Source organism: Equus przewalskii, chromosome 9 (genome assembly GCF_037783145.1).
Source record: "Equus przewalskii isolate Varuska chromosome 9, EquPr2, whole genome shotgun sequence".
NCBI lineage: Eukaryota > Metazoa > Chordata > Mammalia > Perissodactyla > Equidae > Equus > Equus przewalskii.
The window spans coordinates 17,664,875-17,684,964 of NC_091839.1; the positions used below are offsets into that span (position 1 = coordinate 17,664,875).

Sequence of the window (20,090 nt, forward strand, 5' to 3'; positions counted from 1 at the left end):
AAACAGAACTCTTGCAGTATCGGCCTGGGGTGCCAGGAAAAATTACTAGGATGCTAAGGATGCTGTGAAAGTTTGGGAACCTCTGCTTTCTGGGAAAATGGATAAGGAAAAAGAAACCATCTAGAGGAGAATACTTTCCATAAAATAAACATAAAAATAGAAGATAAACTTTGGAAACTACATATGAATTATGATGGCTGAATCAAGATGGCTAAGAAAATGCATTCCCAAACGCTTGCATACAAAAATTCCTGTGTCGGTGCGGGGGATTCTGACGGCCACGTCCGGATTCCCGGACACAGGCATCCATCAGTGGAGTCCTAACCTCCTGTCCTCTCAGACAGGCCCCCACACTTCCAGACGCCCCCCCTCCCCCAACACACACATGCACACTCCCGCGCACACACACACGTGCACACAATGCACACACGGCTCTCGTCCTGGTGCCTCACCGTCTTCCTCCTTCTTCCTCTTGGCTTCCCTGTCCTCGTCCTCGCTCTGATCTTCCAGGACATCCTGAATCGCCCGTTTAGGAAGCTGCTTCCGAGCTGGGAAGGCAAAGGGCTTGGTGTGGCTGACTGGCTGGCCCTCCTGCCCCCACCTCGGCAAGCTCAGGCCCACCAATGACGGGGCCTCTGAGAAGGCTCTGGGCCCCCTCCCCTTCCACCCCAAGGCAGGCCTCATCCTTCAAGCTCTGCTTTCTCTCAGCTGTGTGACCTTGGGCAGGTTACTTAATCTCTCTGTGCCTCGCTCTCCCACATCAGCAGAATGGAAACAATCCCCGAAAGTAAGCTACGATGAAACGTGCTCCATCCAGGACCCGAGTCTAGCAGATGCTTTCAGTGCCTGGCCTACATCCCTAAGATCTCACCATCAACGTGTGTCCCAGCTTTTCTAGGTCAACAGGCCCGGGGAGTAGCCTCACCCAGTGACTGCTGGGAGCTGATGCACAGACGCCCCTCTCCTCGCATCTCAGATCGATAATTCTGAGGCACACTCTTACGCTGATTCCCAGGGCTTCCTCAGAGAATTAGGCTCCAGCTGCCCCTGCCGTGGCTGGCCTGACAACACACCTATCACCGGCTGCCTGCCCTTCCCCGAGCACTGTCTGTGTTCTCTGCGCCCCCTGAAGAAGCAACTTGCACTTGAATCCTTATTTCAGAACTTCAGAGCCTGCTTCTAGAAGACTCCAAACTGAGAAACGAACACACGGCGAGGAATTCACTAAGAGGCAGCTGTGACCACTTCCATCGTCATCTCTCACCTTCTCCCTGGGCTCCCGGCCCCGAGGATCTTCTACCAGCCGTGGCTGGCACTGTCCCTCCCCTGCTCAGAGGCCTCCCCCATTTCCCCAGGCCCCACGCCAGGATAAGGCCATTTGATACCTACCCTGTCCTACCTGATCTCTCTCCACCAGACCTTCTAATTCTAACTCTTCCCAAGCCACATAACCAAGTTTATTCTCCAACAGTACTGAATCGCTGTCGTTTCCACACACCAAACTGTGTCACACCTCTGGGCCTCTGCACATGCTGTGTAGCGGCCCTTTGGGATATAGCTCAGATGTCACTTCCTCTAAGAAGGATCCCCTGACACACCTCCAGGGCCAATCTTGGTGTCAGCCCCGAGCGGCCAGCCACTCGGTTATTTCATCGTGACCACCTCTCCTGCAGGACTGAGCCGTCCCTTCCAGTGCACAGCCCCCCACGGTTCCCCACGGCAAAACCTCAACTCTTCATCTAGCCTGCACGGCCCTTTGGGAGGCAGCCCCCACTCTCCCCTCTAGCTCCTCTCTCACCATGCACTATCCTCAAACTCTCCCTACTCCTCAAATCGCATTTTATCATCCAGAAACACTGAAGTTTTCGGGATTCCCCACACCTGCCAGGCTGCTCCCACCTCGAGGCCTTTGCACATGCTGTTCTCGGCTGCAACACCTCCCACCCGCCCTGTCTCAACACAGCCAACCCGGACCCACTCCCACGACTCGGCTGCAACGGCACCTCCCCCGGGCTGGCTCAACTCTGAGCCCCCACAGCACCCTGTTACCTCTGTTATTTCTTACACCAGCACCAGCCAACGGAAACACAGGTTTCCCCCGCTATCCAAAAGTTCACTGTACACGGCTTCGCTTTTATCAAAGACCTACATTCACTAAAGGAAAGAAATCCAAGGACTTCTGCTTTTACAAAAAAAGCGAAAATAGTGTTCAGCGTCGGTTTTGCAGGGAGCCATTACAGAAGCTAAGCAGTCACCCACACTGTCGTATTTCAAGCCCTCCATCAGCCACTGACACGATGAACCTCAACCTTCCACATGGAGGGAGGCAGAGAAGAAGGCGAAGACGTTAGTGACCTGCCTGCCCTGATGGATTCAGACGATGACGAGATGTTAACAGACGACCCTCTGCCTCTCTCTCCTACAGCCCAGTCTCCTGTACCTCCTGCCACCCCAACCTCCAACAACTCACTTTTTCTTACTTTCTTTTTCTTTTGGTGAGGAAGATTGGCCCTGAGCTAACATCTGTTGCCAATATTTCTCTTTTTGCTGAGGAAGATTGTTGCTGAGCTAACATCTGTGCCCATCTTTCTCTATTTTATGTGGGATGCCGCCACAGTGTGGCATGATGAGCAATGCTAGGTCCATGCCTGGGATCCGAATCTGTGAACCCCAGGCCGCCGAAGCAGAGCGCACAAACTTAACTGCCATACCACCGGGCTGGCCCATCCAAAAACTCACTTAACTAACACCCCATCATCACCAGCACCCCTCAGCCTTCCCGTGTGCTCGCCGTCTTCCTGACTCTGCTGAGTGAAACTACAGGGCACACACATTATTTCTACTTTCTATGGGTCGTGTATTTATAACACCACTCCACTTTTACTATCCGTTAGCGCTCTCTAGGTCTACACTATCTAGGTTATTTGGTATGATTTGCTAGGTTATTTTTAGGGTTCCTAGGAACGCTCTATTTTCAGATAGTAGGGAAACCTGTTTACGGTGAGCCACACATGTAATCTTAACCTTTCTAGTAGCTACACTGAGAAAAGGGAAAAAAGGAGTGAACTTAGTGTTAATATATAGTTTACTGGACCCAAAATATCCAAACTTGTCTGACGCCAACATGTTTTCATTATTAAAATAAATCATTAACATTCTTTTTTCCACACTAAGTCTTCAAAATCCAAGGCACTTCCAACACATCTCAGTTGTGTGCTAAATGTTCATCAGAAGTCCTCGATCTGTTTAGATTTCATAGGATCTACCGCTGAAAGTCGATTCACATATCTAAGTTGTTCCAAATATACGAGGAGCATCAGCTTTCGAATTTACATTTAAATACGATGATATAACATTAAAAATTCAGTTCCTGTCACATCTGCCATGTTTCAGGCGCTCGGCAGGCCCCATCACCCTGCGTTACATGTGGGTCTCTCTGACCTGGCCCTCTCCTGCACAAACCCTTGCCAACCCCCCTGGGGACAGAGGTGCCGCTCCTCAGGCTGGCTTCCCCGACCTTCTCCAGTCTGATCGATTCTTGTCGCCAGCCCTTGGCTCTAAGCACCAGCACACCACGCCATTAGCAGCTCCGAAGGGCCTCCTCCGCTCTTCCTCTCCCCCTGCCTGGAGCTCCCTTCTCTCCTCATTCTCTGCTCGCCCTTCCCTGCCCTTCAGGGCTCAGCTTCGTTAACCTCCCTTCTAGAAGTCTCCTTGACCAGTGGCCCCTCTCCCACGCCCCCACAGAGAGCCAGGCTGCCTCCATGACTGCACACAACCAGTTACAATAACCAACACGTACAGAGCCCTTACTATGGGCTGGGCCCCGTTCCAAGCACTTTACACGTATTCGCTTTGCATCCTTCCCACATCTCTGTGCCGTAAGTACTGTAATTATCATCATCTCTGTTTGCAGAGGGAGACCAAAGCTCAGAGAAGGTAGATCATCTGCCCGAGGTTACACAGCCAGTGGATGGTGGAGCCACGCTCTTGATCACAGCGCTGAGATCCGAGCTGTCACAAGGATGGCTGAGTGATGCAGAAATCCAAGCATGGACACACACGGGCACTGGAAGGGCAGGGGCCTGTGGGTCCTCACCTGTGCGGCGCTTCGGGATCCCTGACGGGGAGACGCGCGCAGGAGAGGCGCTGCAGAGGGCAGGGGTGCTCTCAGGACTGGGAGGGGAGACTTTCGGAGAGTCCGGGGCAGGCTTCTGGAAGGGGGAGGAGAGAGAAATCATGGAGGGAGGGGAGGACAGAGGGAGCAGTCAGCTATCCCCTTTCCCCCACAGCTGGGAATAAGGAGAGACTCCCCCAGCGCGGGCCTCATCCTCTCCCACCTGGGCCATCCCCCCACCTCCGGAGTAGTTTCATGGTCCCAGAGTCTCCCCATTACAGACACCAATAACAACTCTCTTTTTTCTAAAGTAACGGAATCTTTCATTTTTCGCTAGGCAGATCATGGCCCAACTAAAGAGGACACTTCCCAGCCTCCCTTGCAGCTGGCGTGGCCGTCAGCCTCAGTTCCCCACGAGGCCACGTAAGGGGAAACAACACCCGCTTCCCTCGGTTACTAACACTCAAAGGCAAGTAGAGTCCCTCCTCTTCCCACTGGCATCTGGGACAAGGGCATCCAGGAACAGCAAGGAACAGTCTAGAAGCACCTGGCTCTCTGACGCTGTGAGACGACCACACTAATCCTGGACTGTTTTGCTTATTAGAGAGAAATAAATTCCCACCTCACGTAAGCCACTGTTATTTGTGTCTTGGTTCCAAGCGCTAACTCACCTTCTTATAGGCCCTGTGCCGGTCATTAAGCCATTGCCCCTCGGCTCCAAGCCCAGCCTGCCCACGGTCTCTTGTGACGCCGGGACCCTGCAGACCCCTCTCCCGCTCCGGCAGCCAGCTCTGTGTCAGGCAGCGCCAACACGGGGCGCTGGAGGGCCTGCGCGAGCTGGAACCAACTGACGGTATTTCCAGTACTCGCAGGGTGCTAGGTGGTGCGCCATCAGAGACCCCAGCACCACCAGCACCCTCGGCCCAGCGCCCGCTCCTCAAAGACCTGAGTCCTATGTACTTCCAAGCTCAGAGACCCCAGCACCCACCAGCCAGCATCTCACCACGGTCTGAATTTCAGCTCCACAGCCCTGGGGTGAGAGCTCTCTCTTGATCCCTTCAGTTACCTAGTTACGAGCTGCAGGCCCAGCTGACAGCTCCATATAAATCCCCTCTGTTCAGATTGCTTGTGTGGTTTCCATCTCCTGCGTGAACCCTGATGGGTACAGGCCCCAGAGGGATGTTCCGAAGGCTGCTCAGGACCCAAAGCTACCTCTGTCTCCCTCCTGCTCAAACCCTCCCATGGCTCCCTAGCAGCCTCGGGGCGGAGTCCCAGCTCCTGAAGCCACCCCTGTCCTAGTCCCTGGCCCCCGGGACTACGTTCGTGACACAGCAAAGGGCAATTACAGCTGCAGGGGAATTAAGGTCGCTCATCAGCCACCCTTCAGACAGGTGGTTAGCCTGGCTCACCCACGTGGGCCCAAGGCGCTCACAGGGCCCTTAGAAGTGGAAGAGGGAGGCAGAGAGAGAGAAGGGCACAGCAGTGCCTCTCTGAAAGTGGAGAAAAGGTGGTGTCTGGAGGCTGGAAAAGGCAGGGAAATGGATTCTCCCCTGGAGCCTCCAGAAGGAACGCAGCCCACACTCTGATTTGGCCCCGGGAGACGCATGCCAGACTTCTGGTCTGCAGAATTGTAAGATAAGGAACTTATGCTGTTTCAAGCCCCGAAGTTTGTGGCGAATCGTTAAGGCAGCAAGTGGGAAACTAACACAAGCAGTGATGGGGGGTCTCTCTGAGGTGGCTTTCGGGCAAAGCCCTGAAGCAAGTGAGGGACCGGGCCGTAAGCACGCTCCGGGCAAAGAGGCTGAGGCAGGAGAAAGAGTAAGAGGCCCACTTGGTGTGTGTGAGACACCGGGGCAGGGGCAGCCAGGGAGGAGGCGCAGCTGAGGAGGAAGGGGCAGCTCTCGAGGGGCCTTGTGGGTCCCAGTACAGACCGGCTTTGGCCTGAGCTGTAACGCAGCGGGGGAGACAGGATCTGACTTCACCTCTGATAGACTGAGCGGCTGCCCTGTGGACGTTCTCCACAGAGCAATGGACAGGCACCAAATGACTCTTAAATAAAAGGAAGTGAACCTGTGTGCTTGAAGAAGATGAAAGGCCCTCTGACAACAGGAGAGGCTGGAAGTTTGCTATGGTGGTTTGTTTGTTTGTTTTTTGGTGAGGAAGATTGGCCCTGAGATAACATTTATTGCCAATCTTCCTCTTTGCGCTTGAGGAAGATTGTTGCTGAGCTAACGTCTGTGCCAATCTTCCTCTATTTTGTATGTGGGGTGCTGCCACAGCATGGCCTGATGAATGGTGTGTAGATCCATGCCCAGGATCTGAACCCATAAACTCCAGGCTGCCAAAGCGGAGAACGCAAACCCAACCACGACGCCACTGGGCAGCCCCGGTGCTGGAAGTACTTTTGAGCCCTTCCTTCCCGTCAGGCGTTATTCTCAGATCTGTGTGTGAACTGACCCCTTCATCGCAACAGCCACCCTGTGAGGCAGGTGCTGCTGGGAGCTGCATGTGACGGGAGGCAGCTGAGGCCCAGGGGCCTGCCCCAGACCTGCTGGGACCACACAGATCAGGCCATGCACTGGCCCAGGGCACAGCCCCGACCTCCGCCGCCTCCTGGGGCACATGTCCAGCGTTCTCCTGAGCAGCCGCTGCATCAGTTCCAGAGGTTAACGGGAAGATGCTTTCTTTGGGTAAAATGCACAGGCTGACAGGGACCTACCTGGTCTTTGGGGGGCGTGAGGGCCTCGTCCTCCTCCTCCCCTTCGCTGCCCAGGACCCGGGCTGCCTTCCTCCCTGGCCTCTTCACTGGAGAGTCGCCCTCGGGCACCACTCCATTGCGCTCCTTGAGCGCCACCCTGGAAGGTGGGGAAATGGGGGTGTTCCAGCAGGCAGAGTAGGGACACTGCCCCCAACACTGCAGCTTCTTCCTTGTTTCATTCTCTTCCTTTCCTTTGAAGCAGTCAGTGAACATGTTCTAAGGTCCTCCTTGGCATATACTCTTAATCATCCATCCATCCATCACACATCTCTGGAGGCCTCCAATGTGCCCACATGCAAAGGGCAATGCTGAGAAACAAGTGGAAGCCCCACGTAGGGCAGAAGCTGGACTCCGATATCCATTTGAAGATCCTCTTTCTTTTAGTCCTACAAGCCCCTGAGTTTTAACTAGGTACATGGCCCTCGGCTGGGGACTTCCCAGCCTCCCCTGCAGTGAGCTGTGGTCACATGACCAATAGACTGCGAGCGGCCAGGACTGACACATGCAACTTGCTTTGGGTTGATGCCCTCATGCTGTCTTACCCGTCACTCAGACTTGCTGCCCCACTCTGATGACGCAGGGGAGGGCACGGCAGGGCCTGGGTGGGAAGCGGGGTGGGGAGCCCAGGTCTCAGGACACCCCAGCGGTACCAAGCCTCCTACCTGCCCGACGCTGGCTCGACAGCTCAGAATCCCATGAGAAAGAGGCAGCTCCTAGTTAACTACGTCACTGTGACTTCGGTTGCTGCTAAGGCAGCCCTACGCCTCCCCTGACGTGGCTCTGAGGAGGAGCCCCCAGTCTCAGAGGACCAGAGACCGTCAAAGCACAGCGCAGCGTGCGTGCCGATGGAGGTCGCTGAAGATGCTGAGAGCATGGCTGAGTCCACAGGTTTCTGCCCTCAGAGGGCAGCGTCGGGACAGAGAGACCGACAGGTATAGGAACAACGCCCTCATCAGGTCAGGGAGGCGCATCCCTGTGACCCAACATCGGTACAAAGAAGAAAAGGGGTCTATACAAAGCATGGGGGCTCTAAAACTTTTCTTGTGGGAAGAACGCAGCAGGCTGTCGGCTCTGGGAGAGGAGTTGCTGTTGATTCTGTTCACTGCAAAACCCCAGGCCTACAACGGTGCCCGGTACAGAGGATGCTCACCAGACAGCTGCTGAATAAATGAATACGTACACATGACTCAATGAACGGAAAAAAAATGTTTGCCTCTGTATATATGCAACTGGCATATATAACAATCCTGGTTTTGTTATTTAAAAGTAAAGGTGGGCGATATTGAGTATATGTTATATGTCAGGCATAGGCCAGCTACTTCAGATAGAATAGAGTCCAAAATGAAGAGGACCTGCTATCTAATACGTAAGGATGGGAAACACGTATTCATTCAACCAACATTCATTGAGCACCAATTCTGTGTCAATAACCGGGTTAGTTGCACGTATGTTTATACACACAGGAGAAAACGTGTGGAAGAATATACTTCAAACTGGTAAAAGTAGTTGCTCTGGGGAGTGAATACTGGAAGGACTTCACATTTTTATTTTACCTACTATTCTGAGTTAACATATTAACAATTAGCACGTACAATTATACAGAGGGGTATCTATGCTAGAAAAAAATATCTGCACACGTGTCTAAGGAGACACATGTTTGGACAATTTATTGCAGCATAGATTGCTTCGGCCACAACTTGGAGGCAACCTAAATATCCATCATAGGGAAATGTTAAATAATTTCTCCAATATGTATCTAAAATGGAACCCAAGGCAGAAGGTAAAAGGGATCAGATAGTCTTGTGACTGTGAATGGAAAAAATCTCTAATAACGGCGCTGAAGAAAGCAAGCTGAGGAGTGAGAGACACGGCATGGTCTGTATTTTTAAAAAAATTAAAATATATCACAGAAAATAAAACTACACACGCATGTACACATAGCAATGTACACACAAAAGGGGCAGACGTGCAAATCAAGAGTGTTGAAGGAAATCTCGACTTGATTCTTAGCACAGAGTGAGCGCCTTTTATGCTCCAGGCACTGTCCCCCAGGTCGTGTATGTGTCAATTCATGGAACCCACACAGAAACCTGATACAGACTATGACACCCTGTTATATATGAGGAAACTGGGGCACAGAAAGTGAAGTTAGTTGCCCAGGGTCCCAAATGGGGGATGTGAACTAAATCCAGGTCAAGTCCAGGCTCTGGCAAGCTGACTAATCCAGAGTGATCATGTGACCCAAGCAGGGTCTTCCTGGGAACTTGTGATGTGGATGCCGGACGAGAGAACAATGCTTACTTTGACTTAGATGAGCCGGCATCAAGATGCGGCCCGTGGCCAGCTTCTCTGTCTCCTGAAGAAAGTCTGCTCCAGAATGAAGCCAAGACATGTCAAACTCTGAGGCCCTGGATCCAGCTATGCCTGAAGCTGGACTACCTTTGGACGTCCCAGTTACTGGAGTCAAAATTTCCCTTTGGGGCCCCGAGACATTCTGAGCTAGGTTTGTAACACCTGGGCCGCCAAGGGAGTCCTGTAATGAAGGAACAAATTCACCACATCCTAGCCCATCACGTACTTTGGAGGGGGTTCCGTCTCTCTGATGCCGTTGGACGCTTCCTTCTCTGGCTTCTTTGCTTTGCCCTCTTTCTTGGGGTGGAAAAATGACCTGGAGGAGCAGAGGAGGGGGGAAAAAAGGAATGACGACAGCACCAATAACCCCTCTGCTCCATGCTGTATGCTACAGCTCCGACGCCCATTCCCATCCCAGCGTGAAACAGAGGATTTGAAACAACCCCCTTGGCCGATAAGGAAACTAAGGCTCAGACAGAGGAGGCAACACTCTGCTTATTTTTCTGCCAGGACTCACCTGAGAGAGATGACACATCCCAACTTTCATTCAGCAAGTATTAACTAAGCCCTTACTATGTGCCAGGGCCTGCTGTGGGTCTAGGGACTCGGCAGAGACGAGACACACAAAGTCCCCCACGAGGGGCCGACACTCTGGTGGAGGAGGCAAATACTACAGAGCTGGATATAAAACGTCAGGAGGCAGTAAGTGCTCTGAGAAAGATAAAGAACGCAAGGCGCCCTCGCTCCACTTGAGACTGGCTAGATCCGTGGCTGGCTTCCAGGGAACTGAGGACTGAGCGGGAAAAATGGGAATCTGAGGGTGCGCAGGCCTGGCCACACCCCTGACCAAGTGAGCGACGTCAGCATCGCCTGTGCCGTTCTGGGCCGTCACCCCGATACAAGGCAGCGAGAGGCTCCATCACCTCGTTCCCGCCACCCCACTCCCACCGTGAGAACAACATCAGACACAATGAACCAGGGCATGGTCTCCAGGATCCCAGGCCAGTACTCCTCAAGACTGTCAAGGGCATAAAAAAAAGCAGAGAACGTCTGAGAAACTGTCACCCAGAGGAGACACAACTACAGGCCACATGTATCCTGGACTGGATCCTGACACAGAAGAGGACATTAACAGGTAAACTGGTGAAATCTGAACCAAGCGTGAAGTCTAGTTAATAGCGACGTGCCAGCGTTGGTTCCTTACTGTGACAAAGGGACCGCAGGAATGTGAGAGGTGGACCACGGAAACCGGGTGAGGGGGATCCAGGGACTCTCTGTACTAACTTTACAATTTTTTCGTACTTCTAAAACTATTCCAGGGGCCAGCCCAGTGGCGCAACGGTTAAGTTCACATGTTCCGCTTTGGCAGCCTGGGGTTCGCCGGTTCGGATCCCGGGTATGGACATGGCACCACTTGGCAAGCCACGCTGTGGGAGGCGTCCGACATATAAAGTAGAGGAAGATGGGCATGGATGTTAGCTCAGGGCCAGTCTTCCTCAGCAAAAAAAAGGGAGGACTGGCAGCAGATGTTAGCTCAGGGCTGATCTTCCTCAAAAGAAAAAATTATTCCAAAATAAAAAGTTTCCTTAATATTTAAAAGATAAAAAAATAAAGCAAAGCAAGGGACAGAGCTATCAAAAGTGCTACCAGCCCAGATTTCTCATCACAGGAGGAAAACACAGCCTGGGATCCCTGAGCCACCATCTCCCAGGTCTCCGTGGTGGATGTCCCTGTCTGGGTCAGTCTAGAATCCGCTCCCTCCTTGGGAACAGCCCTCCACTTTCCTCCTGGGATGTCCCTTCCTCCAAATTCCCTCCGTACTTGTGACAAGGGTGGGCACGTGCCCCAAGCCTGGCCAATCAGAGCACTGCAGGCCTGTGGCTCCAGTGGCTGCTTCAGGGACAGGCATGTGGCCCAAGCTGGGCCCATGAAACTTGACCCTAGATATTGTTGGGACGGCTCAGAGAAAGGCACCCTCTTCCACTGGGATTGCTAACTCCAGGGGCCACAAGCCCAAGGGAGAGAGCCTGTCAGAGTGCCGAGATGGAGACAGATTCCCAGTGACAAAGTTTTGGCAAGTGGATCCAACCAAGCCTGAGGCCATTAACTCCAGAAGGTTTCAACTATGCAAGCCAAGTCATTCTCCCTCCTTTTTCCTGAAGCCTCGGTGGAGGGTTTCTCAAGCTAGGCACTGCTGATTCGTAGGCCAGATGGTTCTTTGTCGTGGGGGGCTGTCCTGTGCTCTCTCTTGGATGCTTAGCAGCATGCCTGGCCTTTTACCCACTGGATGCTAACAGCAGGCCCCTCCTCCCCCTAGTTGTGACAACCAAAAACGTCTCCAGACACAGCCGGAAGTTCCCTGGGGGCCAAAACAGCTGCTGATTGAGAACCACTGGGTTAGGGTTCTGAACTTGCAACTAAAACGTTTTGGTTAATACACCACCCATCTTCCACATCCCACTCCCCATTCTCTGCACTGCTCAACCCCTGGAAGTTCCAACTTGAAGCCTAACTTGAGTTCTTCTAAGAAAAGGCACAGGGGGGCCAGCCCCGTGGCTGAGAGGCTAAGTTCGCTTGCTCTGCTTCAGCAGCCCCGGGTTTGCCAGTTCAGATCCTGGGCAGAGATCTACAAACTGTTCATCAAGCCACGCTGCGGTGGGGTCCCACATAGAAGAAGTGGAATGACCCACAACTAGGATATACAGCTATCTACTGGGGCTTTGGGGAGGGTTAAAAAAAAAAAGGAGGAAGATTGGCAACAGATGTTAGTGCAGGGCCAATCTTCCTCACCAAAAAACAAAAACAAACACAAAAAAGCATATCTTAAAACATTAGGGGAAAAAAAAGAGAAAAGGCACAGATGTAGAGAGAAGCAGAACGTGGAGAGTGTCAGACGGCAGGGCGGGGTCTTACATGATACTTCGCTGCATGATGGCGTCAGAATTCTCCCCTCCCCTCTCCTCCGCCTCCTCCTCTCCCGTCAGCTGCCCCTGGAACAGACATGCAAATACTCGGTGAGGCTACTGGCTGTGCAGAGACCAAAACACATACACCTCCTTCTGTCAGAAAGAAAAAGCCCCACAAAGTCAGAAACATGAGTTTCCCCATCAAGAAGAAACTCTCGTTTTGATGGACCAAAGTGATTTGTTCGTGAGATTTAATTCTGAAGGAAGAGTCCCAACTCAGACAGCAAGAAGCCTCCTTCCCATGTGGAGCCTGCTTTTCATCTAACACGAAGGACACACTGAAGACCTGACGGTTTGTTTCCATTTTGTTTGGGGTTTTTTGGGAAGTTTTAAGGTTAGTGAAAAACTGTTTTGAGGTGATTATGTAATATCCTAAAACGACGGTGAAACACGGCAGTTGGTTAACTCATACCCACTGGTCTGCATAAACCAGCTGCTGAGCGGCTGCTAAGGTATACTGTCAAGCGAGCAAGCACACCATCTCACCAGGCCACGCTCTGCATGATTCCACATGATTCCACTTATGTAACATTCTCCGAATGACAAAGCTCGAGAGGGAGACGAGATTAGAGGTGGCGGGGGTGAGGGACAAAAGGGAGGGGGGGCGACTAGAAAGGGGCAGCCCAGGGAGCTCCTTGGTGCAGACGGAAGGTTCCCATATCCCAACGGTGATGGTGGTTACACAGACCTTAACACGGGATCAAATACACACACACACACACACACACACCGCACGCACACACGCACACACGCGCGTGCGCACACAGGCGCACCCACCTAAACACTGAAGGAGCTTTGCGGTCCAGCTAACAGTATTGTCTGATGCTAATTTCCTGGTTTTGATCTTGGACCACCGTTACATGAAGATGTCACCACTGGGGAAAGATGGTGCAGGGTTCACAGAATTCTACAGACTATTTTTACAACTTCCTGTCAGTCTATAATTATTTCAGAATAAAAAGTTAAAAACAGGGGGCCGGCCCCAAAGCCGAGTGGTTAAGTTTACGTGCTCCACTTTGGAGGCCCAGGGTTTCACAGGTTCAGATCCTGGGCGCGGACCTAGCACGGCTCATTAGGCCATGCTGAGGTGGCATTCCACATAGCAGAGCCAGAAGGACCTACAACTAGAGTATACGACTAAGTACTGGGGGGTGGGCTTTGAGGAGAAGAGGAAGGAAAAAAAAGAAGATTGGCAACAGATGGTAGCTCAGATGCCAATGTTAAAAGCACAAAAAGTTAAAAAAATACATTAAGATGCTCTATGTACTGATACGGAAAGAACTTCTGGGCATATGAGGTAAAATTTTAAATAATAACCAACAAGAAAGGAGACAGAATGGTGTGTATAACTTGCTACCGATTTTCTAAGACGGGAAATAAGAACATACGTACTCAGCAGTATTGCTCCTATTTGCAAAAGGCAGCTCTAGGAAGAGAATCAAGAAACCAGCAAAAGGGGCTGGGGGCAGACGAGGCGGCGGGGCGTGAGCCAGACCCGTCACGGTACACCTCCATCCTGACTTTATTTTGAACCATGCATATTTATTACCTGTTAAATTTTCTAAAAAATAATAAATCTAGGCTCCACATAACTTTTCTGATTTTATTTCCCAGCCCCTCCCTTCCTCCAGGCTCTTCCCTCCAGGGAATGCCCTGGGCTCCCCCACAGCCAGTCCCCTTCCGCCTGCTCTGAGCGCTGGACACACGGACTATGCCACCCTGTGCTCTTGTGACTGTGTTCTGAGTGTCTCTTTCGAGCCAGATTCGGAGCTCCGGAGCGATGGGGCTGTGCCTGATTCACCTCCACCTCCTCCAAAAACTGTTTCCCCAACTTCAGACCTCCTTCACACTACCTTCACAATATCTGCCATATCTACGTAAGACTTGAATTTTTTTTTCGCTTAATATTTTTTCTGTAAAAGATTCAACTTTTTTATTAACTGGAGCACTTACTAGATGCCAGGTACTATTCCAAGTGCTTTAGATGAATTAATTCGCATATAACCTGTTAGAATTCATTACTGTACCGATTTTACAAATGAGGCCAGGGAGGCATAGAGAGGTCAAGTAATTGGCTTGAGGTCACAAAGCCTAATGAGTTGCAGTCAAGATCCAAAGCCAGATGTCTGGCTCCAGAGTGCATGCCCTTAACTACTAACTATTCTGAGGGTATGGAAGGCAGGGGTCCTTCTGTATCGGGACTGAGGAAGACGGAGGTGGCCCCCAGCCCTTGGGGCTGTTGGGATAACAACTGTAACAACAGTAATGTCACTCCGCGCCTCCCAACAACCCGATGAAGCATTTTCAATTTCTCACCCCAATTCACTGGTGAGGAAACTGAGGCACAGACAGGTGAAATCCCTTCCCTGAAGCACAGAGCTCCTAAGTGGCAGAGGGGGGATTCAAATCCAGATTCCAGGCACTCTGCACCCCCACAGACAGAAGAACAGCATCGCTCGTCCCAAGGAGGAGACAGCCGCAAAAATTAATAAAAAGAACAAAACCGGATCATTAAATTCTAGTTCAAAAGCGTTGGCTGCTGAGGGCTGTGAGCCCAGACCCGCTGCTCTCCGTTTGCTCCAAGTGGTGGGCAGCCAAGTGCTGGAGACACCCCGGCACCACACTGAGCCTCTCTCCTTAAAGCAAACTGGAGGGGAACACACAGGGATGGACTTTATTATGACAGTTAGCCACACACCACCCCAAATGCCCTTCGGTGATTCCGCTAATTTTGTTAGGTGTGAAATACATATCAGAAAGCACCTTTATGGCTTAACGAAGCATGCCGAAATAAATAGGCACAAACGGTCACGATGTCTGTAAATGACTTAGAATCTTTCAACAAATGCCTGAAATTTGCTTTCAAATAATTCAGGGTTTTTTTGAGGGGGAAGGAAGGAGAATACAGACACATTTTGATAATTTCTGGGGATGGGTAATGGGGGAACAGGGTTCATTATGCTACTCTCTACTTCTCAGTATGTCTGAAACTTCTATACCAAATATGAAATGTTTTTTCAGAAAACCAGCTGAGGCAAACACAGCAAAATGTCAGCTGTAAAATCAAGGTCACGGCATATTATTATCCTAGTTGCTCAATTTTTCTGTAAGTTTGAAAATTTTCCTAAGTGTCAAAGAAGAAAAAGTAACCTAAAATTAGGAATAAAAATATAATTTCAGTATACAGCTCAACGCTCAGAATCCAGGAAAAGTAATAATGTAGTAGATGATCCAGCCCCTTTCCCCTTCGAAAACTTCAAGCATCGGGAAGAACCCCTCACTTTAGAAAGTTCTAGTCTATCCTGTAAAAGTGAATTAATTGTAAAAGTCGGGATCTCTTCTTCTCAACCAGTCAGGGAGCCCCTGGGTTCATCTCCACACAGGAAAGAACAGAGCATCCTCGCACAGGATTCACTGAACGCACGGCTCCCAAGACTTCTGGGTTTCTGGGGCCAAGCAGGAAAGGAAACCCAGCGTCTGCCTTGAAGAAGCTCAGGGGTCCCTTAGAAAATAAGGATGAAATAGGACTCAGTGCTCCAACAAATGATAGACACAGGAAGAGGGTAATAAACAAGGGAGGAACCAATACACCAATTAACAAACTCGTCTAAAATGCAACCTCTGGATTTGAAGCTGGGGCTCAGCGCCCTGGCGTTAAGGCCCATTTACACACTGATGATACCCACATATGTATCTCAATTTCAAACAGCCCATCCTCCAAACACCTCCCCTACTTCCTCTAGGAACCCAACCCCAAAAGGTCCTCAGTCCTCCCTGGGTCTACATGCCCGTCGGTCAGTCGTCCCTCTTTTCACTGTCCCTGTCCCCATCACATCCGCCCTTCCTTTCCTACTGTTCCGCTGCACCATTATCATCTATGCTTGCTCTCGTGCTCCTGCCTCCCCATTTCGTCTCTCACCCAGCAAAACCCAGTGCTGATCAAACCCAACTGTCCACCTACCCTGTGCCTGGACCCGCAGAGCTGAGGAGCACTGGTCCCCGGGGCCCTTCGTGCTGCCAGACAAGCTGCTCCATTTCTCTACCCCATTCAAATCTCCTGGTCTCCCAGACCTTGTTTCAAGCTGCTTCTCAACTGCCAACATCTCCTCCACCCTCACGCTCTGCCAAGGAAGTGAGAGTGGTCAGGAGAAAGACAAGCTCCCCCACCGCTCGCCACACAACTGCGCCTGCGCCCATGTGCTGCCTTCCCACCGCCGGTTACTGCGGACCGCCCATTTGTGCTCCCATTTCAGGCCAGCCCCTTCGCCTGCACACCACACCTCCTGCCCCCTCACCTCCTCAAGCTCGATCCTCTAGCAAGCCTCTCCTTTCTCTCCTGCCTCAGCAACTTTTCTCTCTACTTGATCATTCCCGTCAGTTTACAAATCTGCTGTAATTTCTCCCATCTTAAAAAAAGACAAACAACCCTTCCTGGACCCCACACGCCCTGCACTTAGTGCCCCATTTCCCTGCTCCCCTCTTCAGAGAAGTCATAGAAAGAACTGTCACAAGGCACCATCTGTCACAAGGCACCATCTCCAGTCTCTCTCCTCCCATCCCCTCTTGAACCCTCCATTTCAAGTTTTCCCACATCACTCTGCTGACCCCCACTCATCAAGGCAATCGAGGACCTCCCCAGGTGCTAAATCCAAAAGCCGTTTCTTTCTTTCTTTCTTTTTTTTTTTTTTTTGCTGAGGAAGATTTTCCCTGAGCTAAAACCTGTTGCCAATCTTCCTCTTTTTGTTAGTGGGAGACCGCCACAGCATGGCCACTGAGAGATGAGTGCTGTAGGTCTGTGCCCGGGGACCTGAACCAGAGCTGCTGAAGTGGAACATACTGAACTTAACCACTAGGACACCAGGGCTGGCTCCAAAAGTCATTTCTTATTCCTCATCTTACTTGGCCCATCAGCAGCATTTGAAACATCTGACTCCTTGTTCCTTTGAAATACTTTTTTCATACCACACTCTCATGGTTTCCCTCCTACCTCAGTGTCCACTATTTCCTGGACTCCTTTGATGGTTCATCCAAAGCAACTGTGGTGAGCAGAATAAGGGCCCCCAAAAATGTCTACATCCTAATCCTGGACCTGTGAAGATGTTACTTTACACAGCAGAAGGAACTTAGCACACGTGATTAAGGATTTTGAGATGGGGAGAGCATCCCGGATTACTCAGCTGGGTGCAATGTAGTCATTTATAAGTGATGAAAAGCAGTCCTTGCAAGGGGAAGGAGCAGGTCAGAGTCAGAGATTTGAAGATGCTGGTTTGAAGGTGGAGGAAGGGGCTACGAGCCAAGGAATGCAAGTGGCCTCTAAAAGCTGGAAAAAGCAAGGCAATGATTCTCCCCTGAAGCCCCCACAAGGCACAAAGCCCTGCCAACACCCTGATTTCAGCCCTGTGAAACCAATTTTAGACTCCTGGCCTCCAGAACTGTCCAAGAATAAAATCTGTGCTGCTTTAAGCCACTCAGTTGGTGGCGATTTGTTACAGCAGCAACCAAAAACTAATACAGCCAGTCACCTTCCAGCTGTGCGGTGTCCAGGCCCCATCCTATGCCTCCTCTCTGTCCAGGGGAGCTCATCCAGTGAGGGCTTTAACGTACTCTGTGGTGATGACCCCACAATGTCTAACTTAGCTGTGACTTCCCCTCAAATTCAAGGACTCACGTTTCTAGTTTTCTATGCTGCTATCTCCATCTGAGTGTCTAACCAACATCTCAAACTCAGTGGGACCAAAACCAAACTCTTGGATGACGCACACACACACACAGTTTTATTCCCCCTCTAATGTTCCCCATGTCAGCATTGGTAGCTTTTTTCACCCAATTGCCCAGGTGCTCGGAATCCTCTATACACCTACTTTTTAAGTATTAAAGAAACAAAACTGACAATATCAAGTGCTGGTGAGGACGTGGAGGAGCCGGAACTCTCATACACTTCTGGTGGGAATGCAAAACGGTACAGTCACTTTTGGAAAAGTCTGGCAGTTTCTCAAACGGTTAAGCATACACTGATCCTAAGACCCAGCCACCCCACTCCTAGGTACTTCCCCTACACGTGAAACCCTATGTCCACACAAAAACCTGTCAGCGAATGTTTACAGCAGCAGGTCTGTTCATAATCACCAAAAACTGCAAACCCACATGTCCTTCCCTGGGTGAATGGATACACAAGCTGCGGGACACCAAACAACGCTTTTCGTTGCTGAACAGTACTCCACTGTAGGATGTACTAAAATCTGTTTGCACTTATCAGCAGTAAGTAAGAATGATCCACTGATACTGGGCCAGGATGAAGAGGGAGCAATGGGTGCCAGGGGGAAGCGCTGACTACAAAAGGGAGCACAGGAATCATGTTTCCGGGTGATGGAGCTTTTCTGTATTTGGAGTGTGGTGATAGTTACAAAACTCATGTTTCAAAATTTACAGAACTATACACCCAAAAGAGTAAATTTTACTATATGGAAGATTTTTCTTAAATATTAAAAAAAAGAAACCTTGGAGTTACCACTGCTTCATCTCTTTCTCTCACACCCCAAACTCAGCTACTAATAACCCCCGACGGCGCTCCCTTCAAAAGATAACCCACAGTCAACACCTCTCGCCACTCCACTGATGGGAGCTCGGGGCTGGCTGCTGGCAGCTTGGCCCGGTGTACTATCCTTTCACTCTTTTTCTTCACAGCGTTTTGCACAATCTGACCTTACAAATTAGAATTCGTTTCACTCTCTAGATCAGTGCTCGTAACAGAACTTTCTGCATGATAGAAACGTTCTATCTCTACATTGTCCAAAAAGGCAGCTCTGGCCATATGCTGTTCGGAGCATTTGAAATGCAGCTAGTGAGACTGCAGAGCTGGGTTTTTCATTTGTTTCGAATTAATTTAAATTTAAATAGCTAATTAACTTAAAATTAAATAGCACATGTGGCTGGTGGCTACTGCCTTAAGCAGCCAGGGCTAAAATGTTAAGTTTCACAAAGAAAGGGATTTTGTCTGTTTTGTTCAGTGATAAGGCCACAGGACCTAAAACAGTGCCTGGCACTGAATGCCCTGGCTTATACGCACGCCTTTGATTACTAAAAATTGGGGTAACAAAACATCATTACTGAAGAAATGAGGGTTTATAAGCAGGATCTTTCAAAACCTGGAGGCCCTGTGGACAAGGAGCAATGGAAAGGGCCGGGCCTGTAGCAGAGAACAGTTGGAGGATGACAGGCCAGAAGGCCCAAGTCCGCATTTCTTCTAGTTACTAAAAGCTCACATCCCCTGACCTGTCTGTTCTCCTGGGCACACCCCACTCCTGCGAAATATCTCACGGCTTTTCCCTAAACACACTACTCTCCCTCAACCTCGGAGGCTTAAAACAGCTCAGCACCCTCCAAACACAACCGAGGAAGCTGAGACGGGAGAGGAAAAGAGCGTCACCCGGGGCCACGCGGGTGGTCAACGATGGATGCCAGAAAACAGAGCTGCCAGTTCTGAGAACCACGTGGGATTCCTGTATAAAATATAGCCCACTCCCAGACCTCCAGAACCGAGTCTCTGCGAATGGAGGGGGAAATCACAGGCCTAGCGAGTTCCCAGGGGGATCCTAAGATGAGATGAAACCTCCTCTGTGGCCCGACCCCTTCTTGCTGCCCAGCCCGCCCGCCCCCTCATCAGCCATACACAAAGCCAAACCTCACCGTATCCAGGAGGTTCCCTACCTTTCATGAGGTCTTTGCCTAGACTTGGACGTGACCATTGACCTCTCCCTGGCCCCTACTCTATCCAGCCGGGCCCATCCCTTAAAGCCAACCTCTCCTTCAACCTTTGGCCTGGCCTGCCCACTATTAAACTCTTCCAGGCCCCACCCCTTCCAGGTGCCCCGTCTCCTCCAACCCTTCCGATTTCCGGATA

The 20,090-nt window shown here is 50.8% G+C and overlaps 1 protein-coding gene across 9 annotated transcripts in view; it reads right to left on the reverse strand.

Annotated features, from left to right (window-relative positions):
• The window catches only part of LIG1 (DNA ligase 1), a 49,422-nt gene that overhangs the window by 27,852 nt on the left and 1,480 nt on the right, over positions 1 to 20,090 (reverse strand). For 4 of the 9 annotated variants that reach the window (XR_011543848.1, XR_011543847.1, XM_070633108.1 and 1 more), the window contains exons 2-6: positions 12,138 to 12,214; positions 9,451 to 9,540; positions 6,834 to 6,969; positions 4,097 to 4,211; positions 453 to 548 (exon numbers count right to left, since the gene is read on the reverse strand). Coding sequence is in view for 6 of the 9 variants with exons in the window: in XM_070633108.1 (XP_070489209.1) it covers positions 453 to 548; positions 4,097 to 4,211; positions 6,834 to 6,969; positions 9,451 to 9,540; positions 12,138 to 12,214 (514 nt within the window). In the remaining 3 variants the exon portion in view is untranslated. Of the gene's footprint in view, positions 1 to 452; positions 549 to 4,096; positions 4,212 to 6,833; positions 6,970 to 9,450; positions 9,541 to 12,137; positions 12,215 to 16,151; positions 16,376 to 19,897; positions 20,048 to 20,090 lie in introns of those variants that run through there. The other 5 variants (XR_011543849.1, XM_070633112.1, XM_070633110.1 and 2 more) reach the window with 5 other exon arrangements.